A 15,588-nucleotide genomic window follows, 5' to 3' on the forward strand; every position below is an offset into this window, starting at 1 on the left:
AAACCAAATTCTCTCATTCCACAGATGAGGACATACACGGACCAGAACGCCAAATCCCAAAGCAGGTTATGACTATTCATAAAGCAGGGATCATACCTGTCTGAGGGCTCTAGATGGCGGGCAGCAGTCACGCTGCATAGTAAAGTGGCCCGGGGAAGGTGCGCATCAGATAATTTACTCAACAGACATTTATTGAAGATCTATCACTCCCCACCCCAGGCTTGAGAATAGAAAGCTTGTGATCTGTTGCAGAAGACGGAACGTAAACAGAAAGTTATATCGTGATGGGATGAGAGCTACACAGAAGTGTGAATCCAGTGCTAGAAGTCCAGATGACCAGAGGGCACAGTGTCACCCTCAGCCCAATGACACAGAAAAGCCACCACGCCCAGGGCGTTCCCTTGCAGCATCACATCATCTGGACACCCTTCCTTCTGCCGCTCCCTCCGCCTGCGCTGCTCCCCCTCCTCCTCTCCATCTGGGTGTCTCGCAGACCCAGCCCCGCATCCACCAGCCTGTGGACTCTGTGATTCCAACATCCTCTCTGTATATCAACTCCCACATGATGTGAACATTTCCTAAGACGCCTTAAATACAGGGAGAGCTTTGCCTCACTGAACATGTCTGGTAATATCTGTTGCACACAGACAAGAAGTGCAAAAACCTAACGGAACTTGGATAAGATCTGGGACCCAGCTTGTTGGCTGGAGGGAAGTTTTAAAATAAGCAGAACACCGACCCTATGGAGCAAAAGTGGATGTTCTAGATTCAAAGCTGGCCTGCCTGTTTTTATAAGGCCCACAGGCTAAGAATTATTTTTCTATTTTCAAAAGCATGAAAAAAATCGAGAGAATGTTTTGTGATGTGTGGAAATTATATGAAATTCAAATTTCAATGTCCATAAATAAAATGTTACTAGAACAGAGCAACGCCCATTTGTGTTTGTATTGTCTCCTTTCAATTTACTATTCTGCGATGGCCAAGTTAAGTAGTTACTTACAGTGAAGTATGTATGACCTAAAAACCCTAAAATATTGACTCTGTGACTCTATAGTTTGCCAACCCTGGCTCTGGACTGTTTGCTTCATCTATCAAAAAATGAGACTAAATGAATAGCTCAGGAGATTTTATTGAAACAGTAAGTGGTTCCAATATTTGAAAGATAATCAGCTTACTCTAATTTCATTACCCAAACACTACAAGGTACTCTTATAAAGCTTCTTACTCTAATGTTAAGAAAAAACAATTATCTGGCCTTTTCTATTTGTACTTTGAAGCCATTCCACAAAACACAGTGCTTCCCCAGGCAAAACAAATACAAGAACTAGAGGAAAATGCTCAGTTCATGGGCCTTCTGGCAAGAATCTGGCAAGTCCATTTTCACCACACCCCAAAAGCACACATGCAAACACTGGAGATCTGTCTCTCAGACTCTGTCCCCAAGTGACTGCTAACAAGCTCAAAGGGCTATATGAAGATTTTTTTAAGGTGTGGGCATGGAACAGAAAACCCCATCTTCCTGAGCCCAGGTACTATCATATGAAACAGCATTACCCACCCCCACTTGACACCCCAAGCATCAGGCAGATGGTTTCATGGGGCACAGTAACCTTTACAGAGCCTAGATTCTATCATATCCCCTGGGACACTCCTTTCAGCGATTCCTTCCTGTCCTCAGGAGAGCACAGCTGGCTGACCTCTCCAGCCAATGCATTAATTCCTTACCCCCCAGGGTGCTCCATCGGCCTAAAGGCCTACAGTGGACTTTCTTCTCCTCCGCTGGCCCTCCTCGTCAGGCTAGCTCCCACTCTCCACTGGGTCTCAGTTCAGGAAACCTGTCCTGAATCTCCAAATCTGGGTTCTCTGTTCTGCCTGTGGCTTCCCATCACACTGAGAATCAATCCTTGCACTCAAAACATTGTGTCATTGTGTTATGATCCTCTGTTTGCCCTTCAGTGTCCCCTACTGGAGTGTAAACTCCTGGAACTGCCCCCAGCACCTCGCCAGGACCGAATCACATTTATTAAATGAACAAATGACTGAGAAGCAGCTGGAGTCTCGGGGGTGCTGGCCCAGCTGGGTGCCACAGCCATGGACACCCTTAGCTCCTTGGCAGGCGAGAGGTAGGTAAAGGGCAGCTGTGGCCCTCTGAGAAGCATGGTTCAAAGTTCCTAGCTATTTAGGGAGTGGCAGTTCACTGCCACAAGTGGTTTCTTTGTCAGAGAGTCTACGCAACTCTCCTGGAGACACCCTGCATTTGGGCTGTGAGAAGCCCCCATTAGACCAGCCTGTCAGCTCATCCCCAGGAGTCCTGGGTCAGGAGGAGCAAGCACTTAGTAGGAACAGAAAATCTCATGCGCAGCATTTCAGTGCCCTGAGACAAGGGACGTAATTCTTTAGGGTCCAGAGCTTTTTAGAGGAAATGCAGTATTTGGAAAGATGGAAAGAGCTTGGATTCTAGGGGAAAAAAAAAGCTAGTGGGCTAATGAGAGTGAGTTTGCAAGACTACACCACCGGACAGCCTACTCTCCGTGACAGCCTGTGTGTAAGGCAGGGCCTGACTTCCTCCTCTGCCTCAGGCCGCTTCCTGCTTCCCACCTCGCTGGTGGCAGAAATGACATCGAGCAGGCAACACAGACAAGAGGAGGGTGGCCCATTGGACAATTGCACAGATCACTCCCCTGATAAGACCACAATATGTGTAAATGATTTTATGTAAATAAAGTGAGATTTTAAAAAAACGTGGATTTGATTTCTTTGCACTCAAATGTCACCTCCTTTTAGATAATCTAGAATGGCTTGCAGTTCCCATGCAAATAAGGGAACTGAGGCGCAGGGCAATGCGTGGCAGTGGGAACGGGGCAGGAAGTGAGGCCCGAGCCCCGGGCATCGCCGTGTCCCTTTGGCCTGAGCCCCGGGCATCGATCGCCGTGTCCCTTTGGCCCGAGCCCCGGGCGTCGCCGTGTCCCCTTGGCCCTACCTTGCTGCACTTGTCTTTGCCGCCGCTGCTGGTGGAGCTGAGGGACCGCATGCGCTGCTCCTTGTGCTCCTCCACCTCGGACTTCAGGTGCTCGATGTGCACCAGGTAAGCTTGCTCCTGGGCCTCCCGGGTGCTCAGCTTCAGCTCCAGGGCCTTCTTCTCTTTTTCTAGTAAGTAGAGCTGGGCCTTCAGCTCGGCCATCTCCTCCTATGGAGCACAGAGCACATGAGGTACCCAGGATATGCGAGCAGGGCTGGGCGTGGGAAGGCGGGCAAGTGTGTGTGTGTGTAGGGCGCGGGGGAGGTGGGCAGTCTGTGCCTATAACCATGGATCTGCAGTAGAGTTATCCCCTTGCAGCCTGGGATGAGGGGACTAGGCGGAGGCACGACAGCTGTCTCCACACATCTGAAGGACTGATGTGTAGACAAAGCCATTTGCTGTATCACACTATGGACCAGAATGCAGATAAGTGGGTAGAAGATACAGGGAAGCATATTTTTGGTTCACTATAAGGAGAACCTTTCTAACAACTGAAACATTGCCCCCTACACACACACACCAATGGGCACACCTGCCCTATTGGAAACCAGTTTTCCAGGATGCAGAAGCTAAGCTTCATCAGTCAGAGGTCAAAGAGGAGGGCCACCACACAGGCTTGGTCTCACTAGGTCTCTGCCAACGCCCATTTCCTTTTCCATTTTCCATGGCACCAATCCTCACATCTAACCATCCTTGTTGGCACCCTTGGAGCCCTGCAGCTGGGCCAGGCAGGCGGGGGGCACAGTGGTATCACCCCCAACTCTTATCTACTTCAGAGGATCTGAATAAAATCAATAGAAAGAGTCCTTCGTGAGTGATTTCTCATCGGGTAACTTCTCAAATATTTTAGAGGACTCAAATCACCGTTTTCTGTGGAGAATCAGTGACTCTAAAATGGGACAATGCCATGCAGGGAGCAGAAGCCAGATAACAATGATAATAACCACCAGCATTTAGTGAGCAGGTAACACTGTTTTCAATGTTTACACAAAGTGACCCATGTCATCCTCCCAGCCTGAGGAAGGTATTATGAGTATCTCCATTTATAGATAGTAAACTGAGGCATGCAGAGAGAAGTCCACCTGCTCACAACTACTGGGTAAATTGTGGAGCCAGAGTTTGACCCCAGGCCATCTAGCTCAGAGAGCGTAGACTCTTGGCCACTAAGTCTACCCTTACGAGGTGAACCCATGCATCTCTCCACTCCTCACTTCAGCTAGAGGTTGAGTCTACTGTCAACTGATCACCAGGTCTGTCTGTCAGCTATCTGTATGACCTTACTAAGAGGATTCTTCACAACACTGAGTCACTGCCTTGAGAGAGATTCACCACGGTCACTGATTCTAGTCACCTCCAAAGTAATAAGCCGTACACCTGGAGTGCGCTCCTGGATAAACCAGCCCAGGGGTAGATATTCTCACCCTCTAGGGTGGAGATAAACTTAGAGGGGACTCACTGTAGCTTGTCATGCTCAGGGCTGCGGGGCGTTAGACATGAACGAGGCAATGTGCTCAGTGACTACTCAAAACAAGACGCCAAACCATTTCTAAAGATGAGGTATAAAACTAGAATGAAAGGTACTTCCACACACTGAAGGCTTCTCATCTTTTGCCATTAGAAGCAGGATTCTGAAGGTTCTGAAAACATTACATAGTAAGCTTGTAGACGGTCACACCCAGAACGAACACACAAATGTAAGCTTAAATGAAGGAACGACGAGTCCACGGGTGCCAGAAATGGAGAGGGAACACCTCCCGACAGAAAGGTGAGGTGGCTACAGCGCTGGCCCGCAGAGGCTCAGACTGGTATGGAGACCCTGATGGCAGCCAAGACTCTCAGAGAAAGAGACTGGGAGACTTCCTTTGTGGAAACATGGCAAGGAAACTTGTCATCACTCAGACTCTAGGTGAGAAATGAAAGAAAAAAGCCTTTTGAGGAATTAGAAACACAAACTTGTGTCATGTGTAGATGTGGAACAGGAATCCTAAGCCAAGAACATAACAAGAACTAATTCTAAACTCTGAAACCCACAGGTCCCAACAGATCTGAGCATAGAGCCACATGCAGGGACATCTACAACCCTGGACCCACAGGCTCCCATGGAAGATACAAGCTGCACTGAAGATGAGCTGGTCCAAACGATCTCCCAACACACACGCAAAGAGAAGACGGAAATAAATCGTGTTGAGGTAGAATCAACATTTACCTCAAGAACCAGAAATAACAAGTGAAAAACTAGAAAATAAATATTTAAAACAGCTAAAGAGGTCAAAGAAGAGGAGTCATAACGAAAGGAAAGGGTATTTAAAAAAAGAAGAGTGGACATAAAAAGGAACCGAGTCAACCATCTAGAGATGAAAAGGTGTTTGCTAAAGATCATGTACGAGGAGTGAAAAAAACGAACAGGAAACTTGAGTTTCTCAGCAGTTGTGTTCTAGAACAAAATGGTGAAATCCGATATAATCTTCTGCTAATGGATTTGGTAGGGGTGAGCACACATCCTTGAACACACTGCTAGGGACACATGGGAAGGGAGACGACTGATGTTTATCCTTCAAAACATTCAAAGGAAGGAAAAGCGAGAACCAAGCCAGAACGCAAGCAATGGCTGCCCCTGGATCACGATATTATGGGTTTATTTCTATCCCAGCTTTTAATAATTTCTACTCTTAGAAAATTTCTATGATGTGTACATATTTTATTTTCAAATAGCAAAGGGAATATTAGCACTTTATTTCACCAAAAATGTCTCTCCTGGCCAGAATAACACTGAATTTATCATATGACATATTGGCCTGAATATAAAAAGGAATATAAAAATCCTTAGTTTTTGGCCAAAGGAAACATGATGTTTGGAATAAGTGATGGAAGGGCAGCCTCACAGCTCATGCCACAGGGTACCAGGGCCCATAGTGAGGGCTCCTGACTGGCGGGGAAGCACTAAGATTATGGACACGATGTCCAGCTCATGGGCAATGGAGTGCGAGATTGGCCAACGCCGCTTGAGGGTCCTCAGAGGAAGCACGAGTCAGGTCTGAGCTGCATGGCTGGGACTGAGATAAGCTGGCTTGGAAACCAAGGCAGGGTTGTTTCTGCACCTGTTGCTGCTGCCCAGTCTTCCCAGGCTTAAGTGAGACTCGACCTCATGCAGCCACCAAGGTTGGGGACGTGCTGAGCAAGTCGCCTAGAGTGTGTCGGGGATGACCCCTGCAATGGCTCCCCATCCTCTGTGAAGGTGGTGTAACCGGAGGTGGGCCTGGTCTTTCTTCTGAGGACAGTGCTGGTCCCAGCAGGAGGGACCACTTATGAACCATTAACTCAGCACCACTGTGACCCACCCTGGCCCAACGGACTTGCGTCTGGTTCCTAAACTGACAGTGACCCAGCTTCAGCCTGAGAGCCCCTTCCTCAGGTCTCAGCACCGAGAGCCAGGGACAGCGCAGAGGCCAAGGCTGTGCAGGTCAGGCCTTTGTGCACAGGAGGGCAGAGCTTAGAGAGCAGCCTTGGGAACAGGGCTCCCGGCCCCGACTCCCCACATCAGTGGGCCCTGCGTGAGCTCAGGACCTGAGAGAGTAACCCCTCCAAGTGCCCACCTCTGCCGTGCGCCTACCGACGGCAGGTTGCAGCGACATAGGACCGTGCTCCTGGAGGGCAGTTATTCTGTTTCCACCCTAAACTGCGTATACACAATACAACTCTGACACAAACTTCCTGAAATCTTGCAAGACCCCCTGCCTCAAACACACACGCACGCACGCGTTACGGGCACAGGCCTCCACACACCACCCTCATTTCAGATGCCAGCCACAAATCCCAGGCCATCTGCACTTCTCACCAACTGCCTATGAATTCAGGGTTCCCACAACCCCTTCAGGATCAATAACTCTCCAGAAGAACTTGTAGGACTCAGGAACGCACTGTACACAGTGTACCTGGAAGTCCTGCATGCAGGCCTCTGTGCCCTCTCTACATCGGATCAGGGTGCATCTGTCTACTGGCACATCTACACACTCATCCACCAGGAAGCTTCTCTCAGCCTTAGCATACAGATTTTTTATTGGGGTATCATGACATAGACATGATTAATTAAATCATTGGCTGTACAATGGAACTCAATCTCCAGCCATCTTCCCCTCCCTGGAGGTCAAGGGGCTGAATGTGTCAATCCTCTAGTCATATGCTTGGTCCCTTTGGTGACCAGCCCCCAACCTGAAGCTCTCTGGGAGCCTACCATGAGTCACCCTGAGAGCATAACAAAGACACTGCTGTCACTCAGGAAATTCCAAGGGTTTTTGAAGCTCTGTGCCTGGAACTGGGGACAAATACTAGACGTATTCTTTATCATACCACAGCTGTTTTCTGAGAAAGCCTAGTGCTTGGCCCCTGGCCAGAAATGAGCAAAGTGTGTCCTGCAGAAGGGTGGCAGTTGGACCACTTCCTGATGGGAAGCATCAGCTTTCCAAGAAGCTCCCCCTGCTCTAGAGGTGCCAGCAGATAAGTCAGCTGGCCAGCAGATCAGCCCAAGATCTTATCAGGAAACGTGACCTGAACAGCACCAGCAAACCTCACTGGAGTCAGTGATGAGCTGAGCAGGCTCCACAAGGCACCAAAGGGCCAAGGGTGTCAGGAAATCAGTGGCCTTGCCCTGCTCTTCCCCATTTCAACTCAACATCAGCAGAATCAACCTGAGAAGCACGTGTAGGCTTCTGGAGACAGGGGTCCTTTTTGATGGACAGAGGCTGCTGCTCCAGCTGCAGAGGTCTGAGCTGCTTCTCTTGGAGAATGAGGTTTCTCAAAGCTGAGCATCCTGGGCATTCAACTCACCCCTCCAGAAACACATCCAGCCCAAGTGGAACTGCCCTTGTCTACTAATGAGGCTCTGGCTCTCCTCTGGGGAGAGGCGACTGAGCACGGGTGGGGGTGATTTCTCATCAGCTGACCCGCTTGCAGGGACCTTTTTGTATTCCCTTGTGATGATGGTGGAGTGACTAGGAACTGGGTTTGAGAGCGGAACCCCCACCTATAGATACCTTCATGGCCATCAGCTCCTGCATCAGCACGGCGTTTTCGAGATCCAGCCGCTGGCTGTCTCCCCGGGGCTTGACGTCGTAGCTAAGAGGGTCGATGTGGATGCTCTCCAGCTCCAGCATGGTCAGCTTGACTGCGGCCCTGTCGTTCTTGAGCTGCTGGATATAATCCTTCAGCCTTTGTTCATCTTCTTTAGTGAACTCGGTATCACAGCTACTGGCCGTGGAGCTGGTTGTGCTGAGAAGATAAAGAAATCCATCATGTTTCCAAGTCATTGCTAACAGGTCCTTTTTCCTTACTCCTTTTCTAGTCTTTTGTCTCTCCAGCTGTAGTTAGATGGCAGTCAAAAAAAAAAAAAAAGTAAAAAGCGTTCTTCATGGCACAGTGAATTGATACCACCTGCTTTTAGGAAATAAATATGAAGAATAATAGAAATGTTTATACCCTTTAACACAATGGTGTGGACCCTAGGAAAGAATTCTAAGAAAATAATTCCACAGAAGCAATGAGATAAACACACATACAAAGACGTTTCAAGGAAAATAGGGTTTAGTAAAGTATAGTGCACAGCAAAAGAAGGACAATTATGTAGACGTTACAGTAGTAATTATGACAATGGTGGAGATATTTTAAGTGAGGAAATGAGATGAAAAATAATTCATGTGTAATAAAAACAGGTGTATATGTGGACAAGACTGAAAAAAAGGGATATGTTAAGGGAACAAAGCAAGCTGGAAAACAAAAGACCTATGGCATGATCTATGGATTGTGTGTGTGTGTGTGTGTGTGTGTGTGTGTGTGTGTGCGCGCACACTTACTCACACGTGCACACGTGTCCTGGACTGCTGACAGCAGTCCCCTCAGGGTGAGAGCTGGAAGGAGTGAAAGTAAAGGAGGATGCTTTGCACCCTGAAAAAATCATAGGTGTGTGTAATCACATCTGAGAAAGCAGGGTGTTCCCAGGCCTCACTGGCCATTCCTCCCAAATCATGACTCATGTCCATCACAAGGATTCAGGCCAGACCACGGGGCCCTTGGTCACCCATGCTAAACAGTGACTGGGCAAGGGCTGCCAGACCTGAGAAGTACCTAGGGCTGAGCTCTGGGCACATGTTGGTCATGAAGGCTTCTATGGGACCCAGATCATGAAAGGGTGTGCCACAGGAAAACTGAGCTATGGCTCTTAAGAGGGTTTTGGCTTTTTCCAGCAGTGGGCAGCCTGCCCCTACTAGCTCAGAGTGAGGTCCGGTCCACCTGGTCAGTCCTTGGGCATCTGAGGCCAGCCTGGACCTATAGCAGCTTCTCTGGACCCACGGGACTCGCCTACGCTTGACAAGCCCTCATGGAACTGGCTTTGGAAAGACAGCAGAAAAACAAGCAGAGGCCCATTGAACTCTCAACAAAACAGGTCAGATTGGCATTATCATCTCTGTGGTTACAGATTTGGAAACTGAGGCTCAGAGATGTTAAGTGACTTGCCTGGTTAAGAGGCTGAAAACTGGTGTAACTGGCCCTGGGCCACACACAGCCTTCTCACTCCACAGCCCTGCCGTTCCAAGATCTCCGTCTCGAGGAGCTCTGCCAGGAGCAGGGAGTGACATCCACAGGCTGTCGGCTGCCCTGAGTCAGGCCTACCCTCCTCACCTCACACTGGAATAGGGGCGATGAGGCCCTCAACTAACCAAGGGCCATTCTACTCTTACATGTGACACATTACCGAGCTGTGTACATGAGAAACGTCTTAGTGACTGGGGTGGTCTTCAAGTCAGAGAACTCCGACTAGGAAGCTCTAGAACACCTGAAGCGCAATCACCCATCGAAGGAAGCAAGATCAGTTGGCCAACACACAACACCTCTTCAGAATTTGTGACACTTAATTTCATGTATCGACTGGGTTAGGCTATGGCACCCAGTTGCTTGGCCAAATACCTGTTTTAGGTGTTGCTGTGAAGGTAGTTTCTAGATGTGATTACCATTATAAATCAGCAGACTTTGAGTAAAGCAGATTAACCTCCATAGTGTGGGCAGGACACATCCAACTAGTTGAAGGCCTTAAGATGGATCTCCAAAGAAAAAAGAAATTCTGCCCCAGACAGTCTCCAGACTCAAGAATGCGATATCAACTCTTCCTTTGGTCTCCAATCTGCTCGCCATATAGATTTAGGACTTTCCAGCTCCCATAATCACATGAGCCAATTCCTTAAAATCAATCAATCAATCTCTACATACACATGCATGTACACACACACACGTGCACACACACACACCTCTATTCGTTCTATTTCTCTGGAGAACCTGAAACAGAAGCACCACCTTTACCTGCGATCCCGGCGCCTTCCACGCTTTGCAAATGTAGAGGGCACGTGACTCAACCTCTCTGTGCCTTTTTGTAAAATGAAGGCAACGACAGTACATGCTTTGTAAACTTGTGGTAAGAATAATAAGATAAATTATTCTTCAGAATAGGGTTGTAGGAAAGGCCCGCAAGATGAAGTTACATTTGAGTAGAACTGAAGGAGACAAGAAAGGGAGCCATGTTGATATTTGGAGAAAGAGTGACCCAGGCAGAGGGCTTGGCAAATGCAAAGGCCCCGAGGTAGCAAACTTGGCCAGCAAGAATGAGATTCTGGCTGAATCAGAGTCAGCTAAGGGAGAGGGAGGAGGAGAAACAGTCAGAGAGGAGGGTGTGTGTGGGAGGGGCAGGGTTCCAGGTCATGCAGTGTTTTATAAGGGTTGTGACTTTTTCTCTAGCATTAGAATAGAAGCCACTGGAGTGTTTGTAATAGAGGAGTGACATGATCTGCCTTACATTTGAACAGGATCCCTCTGGCCACTGTGGTGAGGAGAGATACAGTGGGTAAGGAGACGGGGAGCTATTGCAACAATCTTGGGGAGAGACGGTAGAAGCTGCAAAGGTAGGAAGGAGGATTAAATTATTAATCAGCGTTGTCATGTTTTCTCAAGCTGTATTTTAAAAAAAGGATAAGAAGGGAGGAGCAACACCTTCCAGTTGGAACACTCCAGGTGCAACAGACAAACGAAGTGCTCAAGAAAAGCGTGGAAGAGCAAAGATTATCCCAGCAGAGGGCATCAGGGAGCCTGCCAGGGTGTCTGAGGATGACAATGGCCCGAGAAGAGGGTCTTAGCCAAGGGAGAAAACATGGGTCCCCCTCTCGGCATCTCAGCTTTCTTCAGTAGAGACATAAAGATCTGCCTGCAAATAGCGTGGTGGTAGGCAAAACCATTCAAGTAGGACTCAGAGTTCACTTTCAAGAATTGTCAACATTGACATGGAAGGACAGACATCTCATGTTCCACAGACAAATGGACAACAAAACGAAAGCAAACTGAAGCGGTGGCACCATTCGCAAGGTGTTCCACAGGGCTGAGCGTGAGATGTGCTCACAGGTGCGGGCTGTGAGGACAGGGTGGTGCTGGGGAACATCAACACCTCCCTCCCAGGGCATCGGGAGGCGGCTCCGGATATGAAACCCTTTCCTGTGAGGCTGGGACTCAGGATCAGAGGTCCCCTCTACAAGCCTAGTCCTTCCTTTCATTAAAAATCATTTTGAAAAATTTAAAAATACTGAAAAAAGCAGAGAATAACCAACAGCCATGCATCTACCACCTAGATGACCTTTTGTCACATTTTTTTTTAGACTATTTTTAAAAAAAGATGACAATTATACTTGAGGCACATTTTATTTACTTTCGCTTTAAAAAAGAATTTCAAACTTCAGAGAGCGCTTAGAAGGTGGCGTTCTCTATTACGCAGGCACTGAGGTGACGCTGTTTTGGCAGATTTTCCATTTAGCAGGGTTGGTCTACCCCTGTGGCTGTTAAAGAGTAGTCACTGGGCTGGCCATAGTGGCCACCTGGGAATGTGCTATGAATGCACATTCCCAGGCCCTACCCCTAAGCACTATAGGAATTGGGAACTCCGGAGTGGGGCCCAACAAACTGTGTTTTAACACACCCTCCCAGTTACTATGGTTTGAGGACAACTGGTCTACCCCATAGAATAAGTGGGCATTTGCACTGCAGCCTGTGAGGTGATAGGACTTCATAACCTTCAAATTCTCAAGAAGAGGCCACTATGCTATGCTCTTGGGCTGAACCGGTGGGTGCCAGTGATTACGAACAGGTCTCTGACATCGGCAGACCCAATTAAAGTTATTTGCTCTCCACTACCCAGCTTTACGTCCCACAGTAAACTACCCAAGCTTTCTGGGCTGTGGTGAACTACAGATACTAATAGTTCCCACATCACCAGGCTGTGGAAAGGAGACAATGGGCCCAGAGGCAGGCAGGTGGGGAAGACTTTTGTTTCACTATCTCTGCTAAGGGTATAGTTTTCAGAAAGGAAGAAAAAAGAACAAAACCTCTCCTTGAACAGATCCCACCCTTGTCCGAGGCTCAGAGCTTTAAAATGCTTTTATCAGGGGAAAGTTTAATTTCAAGATAAGCACCACAGCCCCACAGCCCCTCTGGCTTCTCTCTCTTTCTTCCAGGACACAAGTGGGGAACAGATCAGGCGAGGTTAATTACAATTCTGCTCTGCGCTTTTAACGTTGCACTGCAGAATACGATTATGACAGTGGTAAAAGGAGGAGAAGCCACCGGTCTTTTCTCTGGCCTCCTGCAGACAAAGGCACTGCTGGTCTCCCGAGGGCCTGCTGCCAGTGCTGGGCAAGGGTTAAGTCATCCATTAACTCTCCCAGCTTGGAATGCTGGATGATCTCAGTTGTCAAGAGGGAATAAATCACTTTCCATGTGGTCTGGGTTACTCCTCCTCTCCAGGGTGGGAGGCCGTACACGTTTTCTGAGAAGCACTGTAGAAAGGGCTGCAGATGGAAAACCCCACAGCCCACCCCAGGATGATGGAGCTGCAGTTTTGCGTTTTGCTCTGGTTTTGCGAGGAGTTCAGTCAGATCGCGTGGGTTTGCCCTTACTGTGACACTCTGCCTGAGCTCCCCTCATGCTGGTTTTGCTCTGCGTCTGTTAGTTGCCAGTGAATCTTTTGTTAGATTGCACCCAGGTGGCCTGAAGTGGGGGGAAGCCCACAAGAGCCAGGCCTTGGACATCCCACCTTTCCGCCTGCCCTGGACATAATGGAATGTGGACACAAATTTTTTTCAAATATCTTTTCTCTGTTCCCCTCCACTATGTCTCATCCTCATCCAAGACAACTCTCCATCCTGCTTTTCAGAAGAAGAATTTGTTTCTTTAGCTTCCTTGTCTTGTCTTGGCAGAAAGCTGGAAGGGCACATTTTTTTTTTTAGTGCCTTGAAAACCAGACAGATTTTTTCCTAAAGTTTTTATTCTTTTACCTGGCCCCAGTTGAGATCTCATTGCACCAAGGAGCAGCTCTTTTTCAGAAGGAAAGTGCCTTGGGACTGGCCTTCTATTATGCTGGGGACTTAGAATTTGTTTGGAGAGGTCAGCCCAGGTGATAGTTGGCCACATTAGCCACTCCTAAGTGGCTCTAGCCCTCCAAGCAGAAGGTTAGACCTTGTCAACTGCCTGTGTCTTTTAGTGCTATACTGGGAGTATCCTCCCATCTTCTCTCTTTTTCTTTTTTTTTTTGACAATTCTTGTCACAAAGGACCAAAAACACTAAACACAATCTAAACTTCTGAGATCTGTAAGCCTTGGAATGATCATCAGAATTCTCTAGGAGAAGTAGAGATTAAATGAAAGAGAATTATGTAACAAAATACAGATATGGGGAAATCTGCTGCCAGATAATGAAAGTCCTCAAAAACTGTCTGGTGCCAGAAAGCTCCTAAGGACTCAGCTGACAGTGGAAGTCAAAATGAGAAACGGATATTTAGGAGACAGATTCTACAGCTGCAGCCATTTTTAAAGATGCCATTATAATGGTGTTGGGAACCAGGCATCTTTAAAAAAAAAAAATACCCTCTCCCTGATTTGGTCACTGATAACACACCAAGATAGACACCATTAGGCTTGACAGCTATACTGATACGCTTTCTCCGGCATTAGAAAAATTAAGATTATAAATGATTTTCAATATCACTAATAAGATACATATTAAAATATTAAGTTCTTTTTTTTAGGCCTACAGTTATCCAAATTGAAAAAATTTATAGTACCCAGTTTCAGAAAGGGTGTGGAGAAAGAGGCCCACTCACACACTGGCTGTAGGAAAACAGCTGGATCATGCATAGAAGGCTATTTGACGGTTGAAACTTTCATCATTTTTGTGCCAGAAAATTCTGCTTCTTTGAATTGGTCCTACAGAAACTGCACAAGAGGGGCAGGTAGAAGGACAAGAATGCTTGGCTTTCTTAGGACACTTGGACATTGTCTTAGGACATTTTTAGGACACTTGGCTGTAGCAGTGTCCTAAAAATGAAAGACTAGATACAAATGTCCACCAAGAGGAAATTGTTCAACTACCTGATGGACTGCCATCCAATGGAAAGCTGTGCAACTACTGAAAAGAAGGACTACTCATGGAGAGATATAATGTACAGAGGGAAAAAGCAAGTTTCAAGGGAGTCCATATGATAGGATCTTTGTTAGGTTAAAAATTAGATGCAGTCATGTTTTTAAAGTCATGTTTTGGTCTGCTGAGTACATATCTTCTCTCTTCTTCTGCGACTTATCCTTTTTTTCCTCCATGTGGCTCCTGTGAGAACTGCCGTGGCCACAAAAGACAGGGGTAGGCACTTGAGCCCAGCTGGTCAAGACATCCCTTCTCGGGTTTTTCTTGCTTGACATCAGTGAACCAGGCAATCTCTTGTACAAATGCAGGTTGTGTGTTGGTTTTGTTGTCTGGGGATCCTGCCTGCAACAGGGAGGACGTGAAAGCCAACTGCAGGGGCCGTACGGGCTGGATTTAAGTCTGGCCTGGCTGTGCTCAGGTGCCCGGTTCTACTGCTGCTCGGGCTCACTGTAACCTTCTGCCCGCAGCCTGCGTATGCAGTTCCTGTGTGGCAGACCCAAAATCCTTCCATCAAGACCCCTTTTTGTTTAAGCTATTTGAGTCCTTTCTGTCATTTGCAACCAAGGGTTTTAACTGATAAAAAACAGAGTTAAATCTGTGGAAATATATCCCAAACTGTCTGCAGTGTCCTTTCCAGGGAGAGTCCTAGCATGGAGAACTTTATGTAATACTTGGTTTTAATTTTTCATTTATTTTTACAACAAGCATACAATTCTTTTGAAATTAGGAAGTTAGGTCTTAAAGAAAAAAAAAATGCACAAAAAGCATTTCAGGTCTCTACCTAGTTTTCGTAAAACCTAAAAGATAAGCGACAGGGACGTTTGAGCAGGAGGCCTTAGCACCACGCTGCCATGTTGGGGAACATGTCTGAGCCGGACTTTAGAGTTTACTGACCCTTCCAGGCATTAATCCCGAGACTTCAGATGGGCTCTCTTGAGACCAGGATGGGGAACACGCCTCTCCTTTTTGGAGGGAAGTAAAGATGACTATTACGACAGCAGATCTGGTCCGACGCTCATTCTCTGAAGCTTGCTGATGGTGGGGGGACAGGCCTTTCTTAATTGGGTGG

At 47.5% G+C, this 15,588-nt stretch overlaps 1 protein-coding gene across 7 annotated transcripts in view; it reads right to left on the reverse strand.

The window, feature by feature from the left end:
- MCC (MCC regulator of Wnt signaling pathway) overlaps window positions 1–15,588 on the reverse strand; it is a 376,346-nt gene that overhangs the window by 16,485 nt on the left and 344,273 nt on the right. For all 7 annotated transcript variants that reach the window (XM_039848467.1, XM_039848466.1, XM_039848468.1 and 4 more), the window contains 2 exons: window positions 8,050–8,284; window positions 2,981–3,187 (listed from right to left, as the gene is read on the reverse strand). In XM_039848467.1, the coding sequence (XP_039704401.1) occupies window positions 2,981–3,187; window positions 8,050–8,284 (442 nt within the window). The remainder of the gene's footprint in view (window positions 1–2,980; window positions 3,188–8,049; window positions 8,285–15,588) is intronic.

Source organism: Pteropus medius, unplaced genomic scaffold (genome assembly GCF_902729225.1).
Source record: "Pteropus medius unplaced genomic scaffold, Ma_sr-lr_union100, whole genome shotgun sequence".
Classification (NCBI taxonomy): Eukaryota; Metazoa; Chordata; class Mammalia; order Chiroptera; family Pteropodidae; genus Pteropus; species Pteropus medius.